Raw genomic sequence first — 23,978 nt, forward strand, 5'->3', positions numbered from 1 at the left:
TATCTAATTACTTTTAGGGTTCATACACATTTTTTAAGGTCAAATTCAAGCACTTTTCAAGTACTTTTAAGGGTCATTTTCAAATTTTTCCAGCACAGCACCTTATTGCTGGGGTAAAATACATATCTACAAGAATTCATATACTCATGATTTTTTTTTTTTTTCAGTTTTTATCAAAATGATGTACAGTGTATTATGCTATAAACATCTAAAATTATGTTTCATCATAGCAAAAAGTTTAGAAATTAAAGGAGAACAATGAATGACCATGACGTTTCCAAATCAAGAAATGGAACTGGACTTAGTGATAAGTAATGACTGCTGTAACCATGTATATGTGTATTGCTGGCATTGTCTGTATTATTTTATGTTTTGTCTTGTTTGAGATTGTCCACATGCCTTCAGTGTACTTGCATTGACAACAGGCTTAAGGTGTGGAAATGTATATCATGTATAGCCTAATTTTTTGTTTATTTTTAAATTATTTTCTCCTTTTTTATTTTAAAAAAGAGAAAGTTAATAAAGTTCAAGTCATAAAAAAACAAATTAAAGGAGAACACAAAGTTTTATCCAAAAAAGGGGAAGCCATTTGGCGTTCTTCAGGCACATTCACACAGAGCAAAAGATTAAGATAAAAATGTACCTGGAGTTGACCTGACAGCACCCAGTAATTTTCTTTTTTGACATAAAGTTTTATTTTTCAAAATCTATCACCTCTCTGTAACTAGCTTTGGTTATAATTGCAAGCACTTTCAGCACTTAAGCTAAAATTCAAGCACTTTTCAGACCTTGAAAACACAACATTGAAATTCAAGCATTTTCAAGGATTTCAAGCCCTCGTACGACCCCTGTAGTTTACACCGCTGCAGTCAACACAAGGACGTCTGCAGCATTTTGGTGCCACATGATATTTGACGCTCTTTTCTTGGAGTTGAGTAAACTGACACTTCTGCTCAGGAGTGCAGTAAGAACAGATGGAGACAGAAAGAGGAAAAACGTGTGTCTGTATGAGCGGGCAAGAGCTGAGCGTAGTGATGGGTGGTATTGGAGCGGCCTGATCTCCTAGAACGGCCTCCAATTACATCCAGGGTGTGAAACCGTCCATAACACACCGATTAGCCTGTCTGTCATCCTGCTACAGCAGCAGCAGCGAATGCCACTCTGGCTCCGGTTGCTACCACGTCCCACTTTGCAGGAACACACTTTCTGTCAGACGAAGTACGCGCCAGGGGCCATAAATCCTCAGCCCAATCAAAGTCTGCTCCTAACAATGCAGCAGAAGCCCAGTATGACCATTAACACAGCGCCTCCCCAACTCCCACAACAAATCCATCCCCCACACCTACACCCATCTCCTGTCTCTCCTCCATTAGCCGCTCAAATGGCATGTTTCAGAGAGTGACTGAGCAGGTCCAGGCGGTAGACGCTGCTGGCTGCTTACAGCGGCAGATGCCCATGTGTAGAGTGAAAGCAAATGACTCATACACCCATTATACCCCTCAGGGAAGCTAAAAACAGGTATGAGGGGTGTCAGGGAGAGTTCAAAGGGAATCTGAGTGCGGTTAAAGATGAAGTGAAGAAGGGATGGGGGTTGCACTTGAGAGCGGCCGAGGTTTGGACACGGATGTATGGAAATAAAGAGGCTCGGTCTAGTTGAGAGCTGCCGGTGTGTCACCAATTAGCCTGAAAGGAAGCCACCGTTTGGTGTTGTGTCGCTGTGAGTGAGTCACAGATGAGGCGTTCTGATGGCTCTGTTACACATTTGACTAATGCGTTGGAGTAAAAGGAAACCAGGTAGGCTCTTAGATCATAAATAAACTTACATTTCAAATACGGCTCAGAGGCTCGTCTGTGACAGGATGGAGGATGGATAAAAAGCTCCCAATAAATTGCAGATAATGTGCCTTTGAGAAAGTGACGTTTTAAGAATGGTCCTCATGCAAGAACATTCTTATCTTAACTTTAGCTTGTGGTTTTTGGTTTTTTTTTTTTTCCAATTTGCTTGCAAGAGTCTCTCATATCAGACTGAGCAAATGCTTTTAACTTCAGGAAACTGTTGACAGGACTGTGTAAACATAATAAATGCTAGCTGTGCTGCAGCTTCAATGTGAATCATCTTCGTCAGATCTTTATTGGTGTGTGTTGAAATTCATTTCCCTCTGGTGGCCCAAATTCAACATTTCTGTTGAGTGACGCTCCAGTTCAAAAGTCAACAGCAATTCTCAACACAGTTCAAATACATGTGGATATAACGAGGTATTGATAAACTTGAAGGCTTTGCAACAGAACTCCTGAGCCTATGTGGTTCTATCAGCCCTAGAAGAATGATTGTTCTTGATTCAGTGGCATTAAAGTACAGAGTGTTTCAGATTCCATGAAATTTTTAACCCTCAAAGACCTAAACAGTCACCACCAACTAAAAGCATCTACTGATCCAAAATGTTTAATAACTTTTGATCCACTAAATCTATCAATAAATGTAAATAATTCATGTAAATGACAGTTTCTCTGCCTTTCAGCACCATTAGACATGACCCATTTGGACTTTCACAGGCTCTGTAGTGAACATGTTAATACCATCATTTTCTCATCCAATAACGGAAGGGTTGGCGGTTCAAATCCTGCTCTGTCCTTGTCATGTGCTGTTGTGTCCTTGGGCAAGACACTTCACCCACCTTGCCTCCAGTGTCACTCACACTGGTGTATGAATGTACGGTAGTGGTCAGAGGGGCTGTTCAGTGTGAATTGTCAGCCACACTTCCGTCAGTCTGCCCCAGGGCAACTGTGGATACAAACGTAGTTTACCACCACCAGAGTATGAATGTGACAGTGAATGAATAATGGATCAATAATGTAAAGCACTTTGGGTACCTTGAAAAGCGCTATAGAGCCTATAGAAATTGAATCCATTATTATTATTATCATTTAAAACTAATGTAGCTGGACTCATCTTTTTATGTTCAGTTAATAACATATTTTGCAGATAAAGTTAGTTTTCCCATTCAATTCACTCTGAACTTTTATGAAAATCTACTTTTCAGTGAATTAAATATAGGAAAATATTTGATTTTCATTGAGAAATGAAAAATACAGGGGATAATATGTTTACAAATGGTGATAAATTACTAAAGAAAGGTGTAAATGTAAAGTTAATTTGAAAGTTGTCAAAAAAAATAGTTAGTGGTTAACTCATTACTACTAATCCCAAAATTACCTCTGTGGCGGCTTTTTATGAAATTGTTGCAGCCTAAATATTAGGAATGGATGTACATTTCCAAATAAAATTAAGCTGGTTGGAAAAAACATTAACTATATTAACTTTATGCTGTGTGGAAAAACTAGTCAAACACTGTTTTTCTGTGGATTTTCTCATTTTTCTTCATAGTGTGTAATAAGGCTGCAACTCTTGCCCCATTTTAATTATTAAATATCATATTAAACTGCTACAAATCCTCTTAGATCACTTATATGTGGCATTTAAGAACAAATCTGTTTGCATGAGAGGTTCTTGCCTGAGGTCAGTATTATGAGGCTCTCTCAAAACTATAAAAAATACAGTAGTAGATGCCATTGCGAAAGTAGCTTGTGGTCATTTAGAGCCATGATTTCTGAAGATGAAATGTTCTTCAGGCAGGAAGTTCATAGTCTTCACACTAATTCTCTAATGTATTTAGAGACAAATGTCTGTATTTCCTTTGCGCAGACTTTAAAGAGTCGATTCATGACCAGCTCCCGGGGCGAAGCGTGAGGGTGGGCTTGTGGTTGCGAGTGCTTGGCATGACAATCAAAGTCTAACACAATTCAAACACAAGCCCGGGAGAAGCTGCTGCGACGACAAATGAATGCTTCAAGTCTTGCGTCAGCTCTGCAAACACTTGGACAATGAGTGCATGCATCCCTTCCATCTTGTGCATTCAACAGCATCTCTTCTCCCTCTCAGAACTCATCACAGAGCCGCCTGTGTCTGGAACTAAATATCACCATGTAACAGATGGAAATTGAATTCCTTTAATCAGGCTGAATGAGGGCCAGCAGATAAAACGCTACGAATCAGGGAGAAAAAGACTAGAAAAAAACAACCCTGAGTATCTGTCATGCTGGATGACACAAAATCCTCCCAGGACCTGCAGGGCAAAGAGGTGAAGAGGTCATTTTCTCCCATTACAAAGGCCACGAGGTGACAGTTTTATAAGCTACCTACGTTTCTATTTGTGCAGCTCTCTCAATGTACCACGACGCCTCCCTGAAATGAACCTTCCACCTATTGTCAGACTGGTCCCAAATACTCAACACAATACAGGAGCTGCATAAAAACTGTGCAACCAAGACAAAAAACTCAGCTTTTCTGCATATCTAGGAATCATCTCCTCAGGGGAAAAAAGTCCAGTGTCTATAAAAGCAGGTAGTGAAGACAGATGTTTCACAAATAATGATGCACTCAACTGTGTAATGAATATGCCTTTAGCCAGAAAAGGCAGGAGTCAGAGGAAAAGTGTTGTTTCAGAGCCAGTACTGACTCTGGATGAGGCTTTTATCCATTTTTCCAAAAATATTTTCCATGTTTCACCATTCGCTGGTTGCATTAATATCACAAGTTTTCACCGGAGTCATGTTATTTGTCAGATGTTAAGATGCCAGATTGATAAAATAATCAATCTGCTAAATAGTCTGAGTGTCAAGTTAGAGAAAAAGAAGACGCCATTTTGTGATGGAATGGAAAAGTGAAGCCAAAACACTGGAGCTGCTGTGTTTACGTGATTCTTTTTAGAGCTAGATTTTGGAGAATAGATACCAGGATGTGAAAGGCCTGGGTTTTTACTGAATAGAGAATTATGACGGAGCCATCTCCTGCGCTCAACAAAACTCTGATGAAGGTCTTTACGGAAAATATCACTTTATATCAAATGTTCTGTGAAGTTCTATCACTTATAAATGCAGGTGTGTCATTATGACACTATATGTTTTTTTTTTATAAAATGGAGAAATAGTATCTTATTATTGTGGAAAACAAATCTATTACAGGGTTTGCCACACTCTCTTTTTTTCTTTTCTTCAAGACCTCCCAAAAATTTGGCTCTCTCTCTGAACTGCAGGTGTGACCTAATAGCATAATCAATAAATGTGCATTCACTGTAACTATAAGGTATTTTGTCAGATAAAGTATCATCAAACCTGGTTATCATACTGTTTCAATGTGATAAATGTCATTCACTTCAATAGTTTAACTGAATTATTAAAACTCCTAAAATGCACAGAATGACTAAAAAAAGTTGTCAGCCTGGATGTAACTAAGCAAATATTTCAGATCATTCTATTTGATAATGAGGCGTATATCCACAAAATCCCCCCAATCCTCTGCTATGTATAAATCTATCCACGATAATTGTTAGACAATCGATATGAACTCAATTTGAGCTACACAGACCTGATAGTGGCAGAATAATGGTCAGAGAACCATTTTTTCCCCACAAAACTCCACCAAGTGAATGAAAATGACACCATATAAACTCTGGATGGTAGCGAGAAAATGGACATTAGTAAGACAATCAATATGAACCAAATTTTATCTCAATTGGCCTATTATTGCATGATTTATGTCCAAAAAACTGACTTTCAACTAAAGTGCCCCCATCTGGATGACTCAGAATACTCATAGAGAAGCTGAAATCGATCAGGTTCTTCCACTAGGGGTCCCCTATGTTGGTTATCAAGGGAGAAGACATCCAACTAAACCTGCCTCAGTTAGCGTTTGGCAGCGGCAGTCGAGGTAAAACCATTATAACCCCAAAACTCCATTTCGGGGATATAATTACTGCAGTGATTAGTATGTTTCAACTCTAACTGATGATGTGAGTAGCTTCTCATTTCTTAAACAACCATCGGTTTGACTGACAGAATAAAGATTAGACTGTGTTTCAATGGAAGAAGGTCATGTGGTCTGATGAGTCCAGATTGACCCTGTTCCAGAGTGACAGATGAGTTGATTACCCATCATGCCTAGTACCTACAGTACAAGTCTGTGGGGGCAGTGTCATGATCTGGGGTTGGTTCAGTTGGACAGGTCTAGATTCAGCAATGTTATGTGTCCAAAAATGAACATACTGAGTGACCAGGTGTGAATATCAGTGGAGTTATTCTTTGCTGATGACACCTGCATATTCCAACATGACAAGACCAGGATTCATCAAGATCAGATTATGAAAGAATGGTTCAGGAGCAGGAGACAGAATTCAACACATGAATCGGACCACACAGAGTCCAGACCTGAACCACATTGCGACTCTTTGGGATGTGATGGAATAGAGCAGGGGTGTCAAACATGCGGCCTGGGGGCCAAATGCAGCCCACCAAAGGCTCCAATCCGGCCTGCAGGATAAATTTGTGAAATGCAAAAATTACACTTAAGATGATCACTGAAAATTTTGGTTTAGGTTCCGCATACAGACTGGGAAAAATATTATCATAATAACCTATAACTTCTTAAAACTACAATTTTTCTTTTTGTAAATGTAAATATTTTCATGTAATTTTCCTGTATTTACACTAAAATAAACTATAATTTCACAGAAAACGTAAATATCTTGAACAAATATGAAAAATCTGAAATGTCTTAAGAAATGTAAGCGTAATTTTAATTATATTCTGCCTGTTACTGAATATTTAGTGTATTTGTAGATCCCCTGTGATCTGTAACTTGTAATGAACATGGCGTCAATGATAAACTGAGGCAGAATATTGTTAAAATTGCACTTATTTTTCTCAACAAATTTTAGGTTGTTCATGTTCACATTGTTTTAAAGGGCAGTTTGTAGATGTAAACTTTTTCATCATGTAAGGAAAGTTTGGAGTTGACATTATTTATATATAATTACCTCTGCCAAGGAGGTTATGTTTTTGCCAGGGTTTGTTTGTCTGTCTGTTTGTTTGTCTGTCCGTTAGTGTGCAACATAACTCAAAAAGTTATGGACAGATTTGGATGAAATTTTCAGGGTTTGTTGGAAATGGGATAAGGAAGAAATGATTAAATTTTGGTGGTGATCGGGGGTGGGGGGGCCCACGGGGGGGGCCACTGATCAGCCTTGGCGGAGGTCTGTGCTCTCCGAGTGCTTCTAGTTATGTTATTATTTTACTGGTCCGGCCCACTTCAGACCAAATTTAGCTGAATTTGGCCCCTGAACGTAAATGAGTTTGACACCCATGGAGTAGAGTTTACACAGCAGTCCGATTCTCCATCATCAATACAAGATCATGGCTAAAAATTGATGCAACTATAAATGGAAATAATCATGGTGGAATTTTTTTGTGGTTATCAAAGGTACAGGCAGTCCAACAAAGAAGGTGTAGCAGACATGATCAGGATGGTACCACTTCAAAAATCCTCAAAAAATCGTCAATACTGATAACATACCATACTTTTTTCAACATGGACATCCATTTTAACAGCTACATTACAAACTAGAAGCACTCGGAGAGCACAGACCTCTGCCAAGGCTGATCAGTGGCCCCCCCCGTGGGCCCCCCCACGCCAAAGAGGTTATGTTTTTGCCAGGGTTTGTTTGTCTGTCTGTCTGTTTGTTTGTCTGTCCGTTAGTGTGCAACATAACTCAAAAAGTTATGGACAGATTTTGATGAAATTTTCTGGTCTGCGCCCCCCCCCCCGTGGGCCCCCCCACCCCCGATCACCACCAAAATTTAATCATTTCTTCCTTATGTTGCACACTAACGGACAGACAAACAAACAAACAGACAGACAAACAAACAAACCCTGGCAAAAACATAACCTCCTTGGCGGAGGTAACAACAATAGAAATCTTCAGTTTTTTTCAGTTACTCTCCATTTTCTTCCACTCAAAGCTGCCATTTGACATAAAAAAAACTACACTGTGGTTTGACTTAAGATGTCTTTTTCAGTTCATTAGCTTTATAGTTCAGCTGCCTGTCATTTTCCACACAAAGCAGTTTCAAAACCTAAAAGAATAACAAAATAATTCAATTCATAGAGACGTATAAAAGCCGTTTGTGTTAGCAACGAGCACTGACACTGAGATTTACTCCGTAGGTAATGAAATCTGGTATCAAACGACAAGTCCATTTGCAACGCTTAGAAAAATGTCAGAGCTATAGAAGCCTTGACGTTGGTGTTCTGCTTTAGATGTGACAGCTGCCTGATTAGCTTCCTCCCCTGCATCTGACGACGACTGGTCATTACGGCTGTCAATCACCTGTCAAATAACTTGATCAGTAAGATGACAGCTTCAATTCACTTGATGAAATCTGATCAAAATCTGTTTTATTGGGACATTTATTGGATATTTATGTTGAATTTCCTTCTGTGATGACCCAAAATCCATTACAGACCATTACAGAGGTGGACAGCGATTCTTGATACAGTTAAAATATCTGTGAATGTAACTAGGTATTGATGAATTTGAAGGTTTGATGTAGAAATCCTGCGTCTATGTGGTTATATCAGCTCTAAATAAATGATGGATTCTTGATTCAGTGCAGACCTAAACAGTCACCGGTGACCAAAAGCTGATCTAAAATGCTCTGAACCAATAATCCTATCAATACGTGTTAAAATGCAGTTTCTCAGCTTTTCATCGTCATCACATTTGACCCATTTGGACGTTCAGAGGCTCCGTAGTGAACGTGCAAACACCGTCAACATCTGCAACACTGATTCACCAGTAAAACCCATGGAGTTTGATTAATGACAGTGGATGTAGATGCCTGTTTTTGTGTTCAGTTAATGACACATTTCACCGAAAAAGTAAAAAAAAATATTCTGTAGTTTTCTGTCTGATATAACAAGCACTGAATTTACTCTCAGCTTTTATGAACATCAACATTTTCAGTAAATTAAATATAGGAAAACTCCTGCTTTTGAGAATTGCACTCAGAGGATACTATGCTAAATGGTGATAAATCAATAAGGAAAGGTGAATATAAATAAACATTTGGAAGTTGCCACAAAGACTTGACCTCTGTCCCAGCTTTTTATGAAGTTGTTGCAGCCTAAATGTCATGAATGGATGTACATTTACTCAATAAAATGAAGATGATCAAACAAAGCATTAAATGGATTATCTTTAAGCTGTTTGCAATTGAAAACAAGTCATCAGAAATTTTGAAAAACATTATTTTTGGATGTGTATTTCCCATTGTTTCTGAGTTTTGTATAATTAGCATAAATAACACAGTACAAGGCTGCATCTCTTGCCCCATTGCCCCCAAGTGTTTAAGATAATATTGAACTGCTACGAATCCTCTTAAATCACTTATATGTGGCATTTTCAGTGTTTGCATTAAAAAACTAGTCATTGGAAATTTTGTGTTTTTCTGAGTAATGGTTGGAATTAACCCATAAAGACCCAGTACTACATTTGTGGCAGTTCCCAAATGATTTTTTTTTTCTCTGTTTATTCTTTCTTGAGTGATTTATCACCATTTATTAAAACATTATCCTCTATATTTTCCATTTTACACTGTAAATCATGTATTTTCCTATTTAATTTCCTATATGTAATTTAGATGGTCATAAAAACTCAATGGTCATTATACCAAAAACAGAGAAAACTGGTGAACAAGTGACCTTTTCAGCAAATCTCTCATTAACTGAACATAACCCCAGTGTGTCCGTCCATTGTCATTGATCCAACTCCATGGGTTTTACTGCTGAATCAATGTTGTAGAAGATGACAGTGTTTCCACATTCACTACGGAGCCTCTGAACGTCCAAATGGGTCATATCTGTTGACTGTGAAAAGATGACAAACTGTATTTTACATCAATTATTTACATTTTTAATAGGATTAGTGGACCAACAGGTATTAAACAGTTTAGATCTGTAGATGCTCTTGGTCGCCAGTGGCTGTTTGGGTCTTTATGGATTAAGACAAATTAATTAAAGTTCTAATAAAAACACTTATATTTTCACTTTCTTTTTTACTACTGTTCATATGATTCAATAGAAGATGCTTTACACTCTTACTTCTTTTCAACCACTTTGCTCTGAAAAAGCTAATCTTTTCTCCCACTGTGTTGAAAATGTGTCTGAATTGACTTCACATTGACAAACTCGATCGCTCAAATTGTTTAATCAGATTCAGGTAGAAACCATTGAAACATTACGACTCAGACTTCAGGATAAAGTAACATAAATATCTTCAAGGTGAGCGTCTGAACGGAGGACCGGCAGCTAATGGCAGCCCTGACGCAGGGAAGTGGCCTTGAATGGTGCTTGTGGCTCTTTAATAAAGAAACTTCATTTCCATCCATCCGTCCCTGCACAGTCAGGTGTGTGTTACTGTTGACCCAGCCGGCAGCAGAGGCGGTGAGAGAAAATACTGTCAGAATAATGGATTAGGCCCACAGCAGGACACACAGCTGCATCGCGGCATGATTGTAATGCAGGAGACTTCTCAGTGAAACCTTGGGACAGCGATTAGCTTGGAAGCAAATCACAGCTTGTCTGCCCTGCGGGAGGCATCTAATGGGGGAAATGATTCAACCTGTGTGTCAACCGATAGGAACCCACGCTGCGAGGAGACGCTGCGGCCTATTCCTACATGCATTAAGTTAATTATGAACGTGTGAAAATGAGGAGCAGGAAGGTGACGTTTGGAACAGGACAGTTAGATTATTTACTCTTTCCGTTTTGGTGTTCCGGTTGTTTTCACTTTATTTATGGGTGTTTTCTGTTTTATTAGTAGCAGTTTTAGTTTAATTAACAAAACCAAAACTATTGTGTATTGACAGTTAGATATATTATATAATGGAGAAAGACAAAAACACAGTTGATTTTACCTGCAATTTCATTATGTAGCTTTCAAAGCCTTGATTGTAGAAGCTGGTGTAAAAACAATTAAAGAACATCAATCATGGTTTAAAAAAACCCTATTTAATTCAAGTCCCATTTTTGTGCAAATCCATTTTTCTAAGATGCCATACACAATGTAAATCAAGGAGAGAAATTAAGCTTATTTTGCCTGTAACTCTGTTTCATCTGTTAATTTCACTTAACATATAATATTTGAGAGGAAATCCACATGTATTCTTTTTTGTTTATTTGTAATATGCGAAGGGATCATAATGTGCCTTAAAAAAGAGCACTGTCTGCAATGTTTTATGCTGATTTCTGCACAAGGATCTTTAAATTTACCAATTAACTAATATTAACAAGAAATGACACTAATTTAATGTTTCAACACAACTGCAACAGAGCTAATTTCCCACATTTTAGGACTGAACACAGATCTGTAAAAATCCACAGTTATGCATTTCCTCTAATCACTGCTACTCTGGAATACTTAAAGAGTTAAAAAGCTAATATTTGTAGCATCTTTCTGTAGCTGCAAAGCCATTTCTCCACCATTGGACTGACAATCGCCAAAAAAAACAGTTCTCCCTTTTCCAGTTCTCCACTGCTTCCTTTGAGCTCATCTACAGCAGTAACACTGGTGTGGTCCTGGGTATACGCCAGTATACAGAGGATACCTGCTTATTTTTCAGCGTCAATATACCCACTTCTAAATCCCCCAGATGCACATCATTCAGTAGTATCGGAGCCAAATCGTCCATTTGTTCCCCTGGGATGGTGAAGCCATGACCCGCCCTACTCTGCCTCTAATTGGCTAGTAGTCGCTGTCTTCACTGATTAGATTGGTTAACTGAAGGCATGAAGACTGATGAGCCAATCAGAGGCAGAGTAGGGTGGGTGTCTCCGAGGAAAATATTGCTAAATAGGGGTGTAAGAAAATATCGGTTCTGCAATATATCGCAATATTTCATTTCACAATACTGTATCAATATTAAAAAGTACTGTATCGATATTTTTAGGTATTGATTCAAATGCAGATATTGTGAGGGTTCATTTTTGTTTTCTTGTTTTTGTTTATATTTTATTTATTATTATTTAACACTCTTTTATTCAATAATGTTTGTTCCTTTATTGGGATTGAACTAAAATACTGCTCTGATGTTAGTTCTGAACAAATAGAATATGAACATTTGAACAGGATCTTAAACTGTAATGTCTGTAAAACAGAATTTCAGTTTGAACACAGGAACATTTTGTGATATAACATTAGATCCTGTTGGGATCAAATAAAAATGTGTTTAGTATTTGTGCAGATTTCTGCTTTAATTCAATTCTTCAAGGAAATAATCATTTAAAAAAAGAAACAAACAAAAAATTGCCTTTTTAACAGTATCATGATATATCGTGATATATCGTATCGTGATCCTAGTATTGTGATTTGTATCGTATCGCCAGATTCTTGCTGATACACAGCCCTATTGCTAATTAGCGCTGGCCAACTCTGGAACCTGATTGGACACCTCAGGTCCCAGTGCCACCCCAGTTGACTGACAGGTCACTGCATGTCTCGTTGAAAGATGCGCGATTATTGGAAATGTGAATGACAAAGGCAGAATAAACGTCTTTCAAGTGAGTGGCACGTATCGAGATAAAATACTTCCATGGAATACATAATTCTGAGGTAAGTTTTAAGGTGGTTTCAGAATGAGTCATTTTATATTCATGCAGCTGCTTGTGTGACCAGTAATACCTACAAACAGCTCCTGATCAAGTCATGATAATTTTATAATACTGAGCAAATACTACTGATGGATTTTTGGGTAAACTAAACAGAGAAGTCTTACATGTCACTGTTTCTAAAATAGGGCATTCTTCTGGACTACTTAAAAAAAAAAAAAAGCCAAAAGTTGAGAGTATAACCACTTCTCTGGGGACCACTACACCACTGAGTAGCAACATTAACTATCATTAGCCTAGAAGTCATGTCTGTTAACACCAACAGACACCTGGCCTCCAGCTCAACACAAACTCCAACACAAACTTCACCGAACCACACATCACTGTTACATTTTGGACATTCACTAAAATATTGCCTGTTTTAGCCTGAGTCTTCCTTTTTTTTTTGTTTTTGTACACTATAACAACTCAGAGACAGACAATTCCATGAGCTTCCTCCCTCCTAATTATCACATAAAACTTATTCTCTGCATTAGATCCGCTTCGGACACCACCTGTCCTCGTGTTGTGGTTTTATTGTTGCACAGATGGACGTACAGCAGGCGTACCTGGTAATGCGACCGGCCCTGTGGCTGTCTGTCAGCGTCGTGCCAGTGTGTGTGAGCCTCCGTCAGAACTATTTGGCTATGCAGCACATAATTCAGAGCTCCAGTATACAGACGTCTGCTCAGCCCAGTCATCCATCACAGCGCTTTTTGCCAAGTCAACAGATTCTCGTGATGGTGGGCAGTCGGGGGAAAGGCCTCTCAGGTTCTGTTTCAGCATCGCTAGAGTGTGTATATTTTTGTTTTGTGCGTGTGTGTGCAGCCCAGGAGAGTTTGGATTTTCAGAGTGTAAAGTATAGCCCTTTACAGAGGCGGTAAACCATGTCACGGGCCAATATAGCCGTCTATCCCCTCAGGACTCCAGATTGTTCCAACATGTGAAAACTCAGCTGGGATACCTTTTCAATTAAGCAACATTTTAGACACCTAACTGTCAAGATTAAGTTACAATATTGCCTGGAAACTTTCCATTGCAGCTTCATCTTTCACACTTCAACCAAAGATCTCCAACAGTCTTTACATATAGCCTAATAAAAATACTCTGCATTGTATATGACTATGACTACGCTGTAAATTATGTACTCACTGCTTTTATATGAGCTAAAGGACAAGTGAATTTCCCTTAGAGTGGGTGTCAAATACATGGCCTGTGGGCCAAAACCAGCCCTCCAAAGGGTCTGATCTGGCTCACAGGATGAATTTGCAAAGTGTAAAAATCACACAGAAGACATTAACAGTCAATGGTATCACAGAGTCTGGACAAGTTCTTTTGATCATAAAGTTTAATGCTATATTTTTCAGTTCCAGATGCCTGTTACTAAATGTTTTGCACCTTTGTAGATCCACTGTGATCTGTAAGTATTGATACACATGTGTATATGATAAGCTGAGCCATAATATTGTTAAAATTGCATATATTTAGTAGAAATTCCAGGTATTTCATGGTGGTTGGGGTAATCCACGTCTTTTGTGAAAGGATAGTTTCGAAATGTAAGAATTTTTATACTGTAACTTCACTTTTTTTGCACTAAAACAAACAGACAAATTTGGAGTGGTCATTATTTATAGGTTATTATGCTATTATTTTACCTGTCCGGCTCGCTTGAAGCCACATTGGGTTGCATGTGGCCCCTGAAATACAATGACATTGACACCCCTGCCTTGGATGATGAGTAAAGTTAATCACAGTGTCAATAATAATTTGTAACTGATATGTTAAGTTCAATGACTTGATTCAAAATGTCTTCACTTTGACCTCCTTCACTGAAAATCAAGAACATCTGGATATGTAAATATTGTTTGTTTCCAAAGTGTAACTTCTGCTATCTCTACAAACACTTTTGTCTACGCATTTTGGCTTTTTAAGTCACTGAAAATGGGGCAAAATTTGCAAAACTTTGAAGTGTTTCTATGCGGACTGGGTTTTTTGTTGTTATTTCCTATGTGCACGAGGAGATTTTAGTCAAAATGGTACAGCTACCAAACTTTCTAACATGACTTTTTCGCATGTTTTCTAAAAAGCATACCGTTTCTGAGCAACAGGGGAGTCAGAATATGGAACAGAGGTCACTACTACTGCTGTGATTGGCTAACATGGCTTCAGAGATAAGAGCACTTTACTGCTGGAGTTTTTAAGGACAAAGAGGAAAACATTTCACATCCACAGTGGTGTTTTTTTTTTCATTTAAAAACTACTGAGGTCTAAAAGTTATGAAAACCTGTGTCAACATGCATTCACGTTACCACACAACCCCAGCTGACCTTGTGTTAGTTTGCAAACTCTACAGTTGTGGTATTTTGGCAGCAACAGAAATGGACTTCTTGGATGAATGTGATATTTTTGCATAACTAAGTCTCTGAAACTTATAAAAAGCTTGTTCAATGCACCTCAGAAATATATGGAGTTTAGGAAATACGAAAAACTTGTAAAAACAACTTGTGTTACTGCCAAAACTTCTACTGTCGACTGTCGTTGTAGTAGCTGTAATAGTGAGATTCAAAACAAAAACAAGATCAGCAAAAGTCTGTGTTTTATGAGGTTAAAATGCCAGTGTGGTGCTGACACAATATGTAATAAAAGTTTTGAGTATTAAAACAAAATATATTAGTGTTATTAAAACAAAATCTATTAGTGTGGATGAGGCCATTGTATTCGTGCAGTGACCGTTCCAAGTGTCCATATCCAAATATAAAGGTTGCATAACAGCAGATACTGACTGGCTGCAAAATACTTGTAATGTTACAGATTCTGCTTTTGGGCATTGACTCAGATTTCAGAGAAACCTTTGCCTTCAGCAAAACAATCCTGACAGCATTAAAGATGACCCTGAATACATGCACTTTAAGGTAAAAACAGTCCGAGATAGAAGAATTTAGACATATTAAAGTGGAGTGTCTTTTAAATGTAGTAATAAAGTTGTCAGAACACAAAATATTGATGCAGTGGTTTCTAACCTGAAGTTTGAGCCCAAAGATCAAATGAGGTATGATGGTGAATAACAGATTATCACTAAATACTTAATCAGGAGTCTGAATATAAAGTCTATAAAGGGTATTGTTTTGGTTCGGTTTGTTTCTTTGTTTGATAACACTCTAGCAGCAAAACTATAAGTTGAATTCATACCAAATTGGGTTTATAGATTGCCAGTGACCCAGAATAGATGTGATTACATTTTTGAAAAGTAGGTCAAAGTTCAAATTTTATATGAATTTTTAAAATCTTTTTTTCCCCTATTTACTTATAATGGCTGAATTTCTTCTGTGCTGTCTATGACGACATCAGCACACGCATAGATATGATGACATCAGCACACGCATAGATATGATGACATCAGCACACACAAAGATATGATGACATCAGCTAGATTGATGCCAAAATAAGCTACAATACGTGCGAGGGGCGGGGTTTGTTGTGCCTGGCACCAATTGTTTTATGTTTAGTTAGTTACACACACATCTGCCAAAACCACCAAAAAAAGGTATTAATGCTAAGAACTAAAAAATAATTGGGACAAGCCAAAACTAAAAAAAAAAAACAAAAACAAGAACTGATGTTATTTTTAGCCATTATAGATTTAATGATGTTAAAGATCTGGTGTGTGCATTGTGGGGGTGCAGCTTTTTATAGATGTGACGATGTTTAATCAGATGTTTAATTACTCACCATGTAGATGTTCATACAGAGTTAGAGTAAATTCAAAGGGTGTTACATCAAAATAGAAATGGCTTTTTCAAGTAATTTATCATTACCTGAAGAAAATAACAAGTGTCTACAACACATCAGATGCTGATGAAATGCTTAGAACCTGCATTTTACCTGAATTATTTCAGTGTATGAAAGGATTAGTGGTTCAGAAGTTATTAAACATCTTAGATCAGAGGATATTTTCAGTTGCTGGCGACTGTTTAGGTCTTAAGGGGTTTTAAGGAATTGCTGAGTCTCTTAAATCATTTCTTAATTGTCATAGATTCCATTTAATTGTGGTGAGATGGAAGGAGGGGGAAATAAATGAAGCGGACAAACTGGAGCTTGAATCCCATGGGAGGATTGGTGGCTCATAGTTTTCACAGCGCTCCTACTTAAATATTTTTAGAACTATTCTGCTTTCAGAGGGACGCCGCCCCGCTGCCAATATCCCCCCCCCCTTTTACCAAACTTGTCCCTCTGATTGAAACATGGCCGGAGCTGCATTCAAATCTCATTGCGAGCTCCCATCAGGGGCTCAGTCCCAGTACAGATCTGGGACATTGCAGGATTATCTCAGTGGTGCCTCTGCCGTAGAGCTTTTTAAGGAACAGCAGAGCGGTGCAGACATCCTGTGGGTGCAGAGTACCTCAGGGGTCAACACTTCCTCCTGGATCTTTTGATGAGCGTAGGAGCCCGACACTTTTCTTTACAGCAGACATTTTGTTGTGTTACAGCAGCAAAAGCCCAGGTGTAAGAAGAACATTTAATGGAAATGAGAAATCAGTCCTGACAAGCCAAAGTGTCTGCTGTTAGATTTCAGATACTGTGTATTTTTATAGCTTTGTGTGCAGGTGTTTTCCTTTATTGTGGCTGATGAAAACGTCAACCGTGAACTCTTGCAAGCACAATGGAAGGTATATGTTGTGTCACCACAACAGGTGCAACTAAACAAATAATAGAGATGTCAGTCGAGCATTGAAACAGGTCAACACAGACGTCTAATTACCAGAAATAAGTGAAAATGACATCACTGATGAGTACTGTGCAATGCATTGGTTCATATTATGCTCATGTTGACATCATTGTGTAGCAAATCGCATTCTTTGCAGCAATATTTTTAGCCTTTTGTTCTTCCTTGCAGCACAGATGCATTAAATTAACACAGAAAAGAGTGAATATCACAAAAAATAGGGTTAATTCTGAGCAAGTACTGTTTGCAGGCAAGGTCAAAATACAGAAATAATTTCTGCTGCTTTTGCTGTGATATAAATTAAACGCACCGTGATAAAAGCCCACCCTTGTTGTTGATGAATTAAGTCTGGGTGTAGACAGTAAAGTCAGTGCTAAATCTTCTATTTTCATTATTGATCAATCTGCAGAGCATTGGGTCGATTAATCAATCAGCTGTTCCCCGATGCCTTAAAGAGCCCTGGAAAAGTCCCGTGACAGATTGAATTTTAATTGTGATATATTATGCTAGTGGAAATCATACAAAAAACCAATGTTATGTTAACAGTTGGATGACTAGCGCCACCGGTTTAATCCATTTCCGTTGCTTCTGTCAGAGCTGGAGTCGAGTAACAGACATTAAAACAAGGTACAGTCAGTCTAAGGTTATTACAGACTTATAAGACGCAGCTACAACTAATAATACTGATAATGGGTGTGAATGTAAGAGTGAATGGGTGTTTGACTTTATTTCATAGCTGGGACAGGCTCCAGCCCCCCCCCCGTAACACTATTGATGATTAAATGGTACAAAAAATGAATGAATGAATATTTAAAGTACTGGCAGCACAAAGGGGTCCTTAAATTTTACTCTGCTTGGAGCCATATACAGGTTTGGGCAGATTCTGGACGTTTCTTTAATAAAATGTCAAAAAAAAAAGAAAAATACTTGTAAATGTATTGGGTGACATAACCAAAAACCATGTACCCTCACTGGCCATTTTATTAGGTACACCTGAATAACTGCATATTAATGCAAATATCTAAATAAATGGTATGTGGGCAGGGTCAAGATGATCTGCTGAAGTTTTAACCAAGCTTTAAAATGGAGACAAAAGATGACTTATGTGACTTTGAACATGACATAGTCTGAGTATTTCTGAAACTGCTGATCTTCATCTCTATGCTTTACACAGAATGGTCGAAAAACAGAGAATATCCAGTGACAGGCAGTTCCAGAAGAGACTGGTTTTAACTGATAGAAAGCCAACAGTAACTCAAACAACTACTGGTTACAGAAATGGTAACACGTGTTAAGCAGATGGCTTTACAAGGTAGACCAGGTGTACCTAATAAAGTGGCCAGTGTGTGATTAAGTGTTAAATTGTCACATCTGAGAAGAAAATTGGCTTTAAAAATGACTTGACAGTTTAATCGCCCCTGACAATCTACACTGATATGTTCTAAGTGACTTATTAAAGAATCAGAGCAGCTTAGACTGTGTGTAATAAGACGATATATATTGTGCAGCCTAGAAAAGCATCTATTATTCCATATAATTTATTATGCTGTGTTGTAAATGACACTCCGGGGAGCAATATGTGCTACTTGGACGTCTCTTCAAATTCGTCCACGTGGAGTGGATGAAGACAGGAAATTATTATGAGGGAAGAACAAATAAACACAGAGGAGAGTGAATACAAACGGGGGTGATTCTGAAGAGGTGACGGACAAAACAAAGCCTTGGTCTCTCAAAGGTCTGTCACATGGACGTGGTCTAACATGGGAAACAAAACCAGTTGAGCTGCTATTATGTGTTCTGTCAAAGCATATCATAGGTTTTGATAATGTTGACCACATTCACATTTTAGACCTTTGTGTACTTTGCTGTAGATACATGTCCTATTAAACTTTTTCTAGGTTATATATTAATGCTTTATTACTTTCTTCATTGAAATTTGCCTTCTTTTTAATTAAAAAAGGAAAAAAAATTAATTAGAAATGAGGAAAAACTCTTTATTTTCCTAAGGATATAATGCAAGATGTAATTACAAACGGGCCTTTCTGTATAGTCACTCTAGGACAGGGGTGTCAAACATAAGGCCGTGGGCCAAAACCAGCCCACCAAAGGCTCCAATTTAGTCCGTAGGATGAATTTGACAAAATGCAAAAATTACGCAGTCAAACTCATTTTAGTTCAGTGACCACATACAGCCTGATATGATCTCAGGTAAAATAATAGCATAATTACCCATCAATAATGACAATGCCAAAATTTCTCCTTGCTTTAATGTGAAAGAAGTAAAATCACATTGTGAAAATATTAAGATTTTCCAGAATATCCTCTGAATAAAAGATTTATTTATTTTAAAAATGGGACAGTTCGTATTAATGAACATTTGCACGTGAATATGAGAGATTATAACCATATGGCTAATTTCCATCTCGAGTCCCAATGGCAGGTAAAAAAAAAAAACAACTTACAGATAACATAATACCATAACTGAACTGAGACGTACAAAAAGAAAAACAAAAACACATAGTACGCACAAACAGACAAAAACAGGAGAACCAAAGCAAAAATGGATTAAGGTTTGCACATGATTATATCCCATTGTTGCTATTACACATGATTATATTGCAAATATCCTATCAGGTTACTCACAAAAAAATGTCAATAACCTGAACAAATTTGAACAATCTGAAATGTCTTAAGAAAAATAAATGCAATTTTAACAATATTATGGTGGTTACTACATGTTTTGTTCATTTGTAGATCCACTGTGATCTGTAAGTTGTGTTAATAATAAAATGAGACATAATATTATTGAAATTGCACTCATTTTTCTTAAGAAATTTCAGGTTGTACATGGTTGTTTGATTTGATTTGATTTATTTATTTATTTCGAACATGCAAAGAAACAAAATAAAACAAAACAAAATAAAACATTTAAATTGACAGAATCTATCTTCAAGCACATACAAGTCTGAATTTTGCATGGTCGAAAAGGAGTAGGAAGAAGTATAAACTTATTTAACCCTACCCCTCAGTGCTTTTACACTTTTATCACTAACTTGATAAAAGAATCAAACAATATTATTTTCCTAATTTTAGCATCGAACCACAACAAATACATAACGCAGTAACTGAATTACACACAACAATATGATCATGGCAGTACAGTCATACAAACAGACTAGTGATGTAACGATTACTGGTATAACGATAAACCACGGTTATCTATCTATCTATCTATCTATCTATCTATCTATCTATCTATCTATCTATCTATCTATCTATCTATCTATCTATCTATCTATCTATCTATCTATCAAAAAGAAACTCAAACAACTCAAACTTGATATGGAAAATGGTCAAACAGTGGCCATTAGATGACATTTTTAATGCACATTTCTATATTTGATTGTTTACATGTTAATATTTTAAGGTTTCTGCCAACAGAAAGTACATAGTAGCTATTATTCAATTTTATTTATTTATTTATTTTCCAAAATACAACTTGATTAAATTATTTCAGTGTGTGTATAAGTACTTTTTGAACATTTTGAGCACAATTTCAATACCATGATAATAATGATAACCGTGATAATTTTGGTCACGATAATCATGATATGAAATTTCCATATCGTTACATCCCTAAAACAGACTCAACAATTCAACCATTTTCTTCACTAATTACAGCATATTTATCAGTACAACATCATCCATAAACAAACAGGCCTCATTGTCATTATTAACCCTTTCATGCACAGTGGTCACTCCAGTGGACAGTTCTTCTCCAGCTGTTCTATTGTATATTCATGGGTTTTGTTGTTTTAGTTCCATATCAGCCAACACAGTAGACACTTACGCACCATCCCATAATAATACACTGACATTCAGACCATTGCTGTAACTGTACTGTTCTAGATAAACCTGATCTACACTAACATGTTTGAGTGGAAATCAATTATCTGTTAGAATTTTTTTTTTTGCAAATTATCTCCATGAAAAGAGTAATAAATAGCATTAGAATATGTTAAAATGTGAGAAAACATCAGATTTTATTTTATTTCATTGTTTTCATATCACTTTCTGATATTGGGTTTTAAACACGTTTCTTTACTTCAAAAATTAAATGCATGGACACTTTTGTAACTCCATGAAAAAAAAAACAAAAACAACAAAACCTTGATCACATTGTTTTTTTCATGCCTATGGAGGAATAAAAACACATAAGAAAAAAATCTTAACTAAGGTTCTCATAATTAATGCATGAAAGGAGAGGTGTTTGCAAATTTACTGTACAAAAAGCTAAAAAAGGTATGAAAAGGAGATGTGTGTTCATTATTGGAGTTAAATTTTGGAATGATGCCAACATAAATTTAAAAACATGTAATTCTTTTTTGGTTTTTAAGAAAATGGTTTATAAAGCTATTTTTGAAGCTTATAAATGCGATTAATTATCTGTTGTTTTTTCTTTGGAGGTTGGTAGCCTAAAAAGTTGTAATATAGGACAGGCTTTGATAAGCAGTCTGCTTCTGCCTATACCTTTTCAGTCATTATTCAACACATTATTCAACACATGATTCTTGATTTTGTGATTTTTTTTTTTTTTCCTTTCTTTTGCGTGAAATGTCAATACTGTGTACAATATTTGGTGTTGTCATGACTGAATAAACTACAACTACTACAACTACTATAACAACAAAGGGTTTAGAATCTTTTTTTTTAAATGTCGTTTTTTAAACTGAATTATGTTTGATATTTGTTCAAGTTATTCACATTTTCATAATGTAATGTTACTTTATTCAAACTAAAACAAAGAGAAAATTTTGAAGTTGTCATGATTATCAGTTATTATACTACTATTTTACTGGTTACGATGGTATTTTACTGGTCTGACCCACTTGAGATCACATTGAGCTGTATGAGGGCCCTGAACTAAAATGACTTTGAGACCCCTGATCTAGAAACAAAACTCTATATATTTGCTGAATTTATGTAACATCTATGTCAGGACACAGCCCCAGTTGCAGACCTGGAAGATTTGAGTCTATAAAACATCATAAAAATGCAAACACGGCCTCAAAAGAGCCACAGGCGAAGCTTCGGATTAGATTCTCAGAGCAACAACTCCAAAAGTCAGACACACCTCTTTCTTCAACCATAAATTTCTACCAATACTCCTTATATTTTATTCTTCCAGTCTAGTAAAGTTCAACAGGACATCTCCATCTCCATCTCCATCATCTGAGCCAAAACATGAAGAAGCATGTGTGCAGAAAGAACCCCTGCTCACTCCTCCTCATTATTGACCCAAATGCACAACAATGGTGATGCACTGGTGTGGAGAAAAGACCCCACACGCACACTGTGGATGTGGGAGTGGATGTGCCAAACTTACCCAGCTTTCCACGGGACTCCTCCAGCTTCTGGATCTGGTTCTCCAGGAAGAACATGGCCACTGCGAACGCCAGCAGCGCCAGAAGCTGCAACTTGGGCGGCATCATGACTCTGAGAAGCCCCATCAAATCATCCAGAGAAGGGGTTTGGTCAGTCCATGCTCAGAGGAGGAGGAGGAGGAGGAGAGGCTGAAACACACACACACACACACACACGCACACACGCACGCACGCACGCACGCACACGCACACACAGTAGCGACGACGGTGATTACAAAGCGGCAGAGTGTGTGTGCATGGCCCTCTGTCTGTGCGTGGATCTGTCCCACTGTCCACTCCTGTTACCTCCACAGCTCCGTGTTCATGCTCTGTTCGTGTCCGTCTTTAGTCCGATCCCATCCGCAGGGCTCTGGGTCAGGCTCCCCGGTACCGGTTCGTCCCCTCTGGCTGTCTGTCCCCCATGCAGCCACTGTCCTGTCCCATCCAGTGCGCTCACCTCCGCACCACAGACACACACTGGTACTACCACTCAGACCATTGGACGTATACACAGTCCAACACCCACAGCTGCATTTCTATTCGTCGACAATCAGTGTCTGTTCACAGCGGATTGGACAGATTTCACCTGCAGTACTCCAGCTTCACCGACAGAGGGCGACCATTGTCCCTCAAACATGACAACAGCTCCATAACATGGAAGAGAAGAAGAAAAATAAGAGGCGTAGAAGCTGCTTTAACTTCTTCTGGATTTTATATTAACGCATTGTTCCTTACTTTACTGAAATTTGATTTATTTATTTTTTTATTGGAAAGAAACAAATAATTAGATGTGAGGAAAAACTCTTTATTTTCTTGAGGATGTATAGGATAGATGTAATTACAAATGGGTCTTTCTAATAGCCATTCTATAACAGGGGTATCAAACATAAGGCACATGGGACAAAACTAGACCTCAAAATGATCCAGTCCGATCCGTGGGATGAATTTATGACACAACATTACACTGAACATATTAATACTCAAGGGTGTTGAAATAATTTTAGTTAAGGGGCCACATACAGCCCAATTTCTGGTCTAATGTGCAATATAACTGCAATATTTCCATAGTTTTATACTCACACACAGTTCTCATTATATGCATATTTATTCTATTTTCTATATTCTATAGTTTTTATATGCATATTTATTCTACTTTCTATATTCTGTAGTTTTTATATACAAACTTATTCTATTTTCTATATTCTATAGTTTTTATATGCATATTTATTCTATTTTCTATATTCTGTAGTTTTTATAAGCATATTTATTCTATTTTCTATATTCTATAGTTTTT

At 37.4% G+C, this 23,978-nt stretch overlaps 1 protein-coding gene across 2 annotated transcripts in view; it reads right to left on the reverse strand.

Moving 5' to 3' along the window:
- The window catches only part of hs2st1a (heparan sulfate 2-O-sulfotransferase 1a), an 88,463-nt gene extending 65,290 nt beyond the window's left edge, over positions 1–23,173 (reverse strand). Inside the window, exons 1-2 of one of the 2 annotated variants that reach the window (XM_030160261.1) lie at positions 22,991–23,173; positions 22,648–22,834 (exon numbers count right to left, since the gene is read on the reverse strand). In XM_030160261.1, the coding sequence (XP_030016121.1) occupies positions 22,648–22,771 (124 nt within the window). In that variant the 5' untranslated portion in view covers positions 22,772–22,834; positions 22,991–23,173. Of the gene's footprint in view, positions 1–22,647; positions 22,835–22,990 lie in introns of those variants that run through there. The other variant, XM_030160262.1, reaches the window with a different exon arrangement.
- Positions 23,174–23,978: the final 805 nt, after the last annotated feature.

This window comes from Sphaeramia orbicularis, chromosome 17 (genome assembly GCF_902148855.1).
Source record: "Sphaeramia orbicularis chromosome 17, fSphaOr1.1, whole genome shotgun sequence".
NCBI lineage: Eukaryota > Metazoa > Chordata > Actinopteri > Kurtiformes > Apogonidae > Sphaeramia > Sphaeramia orbicularis.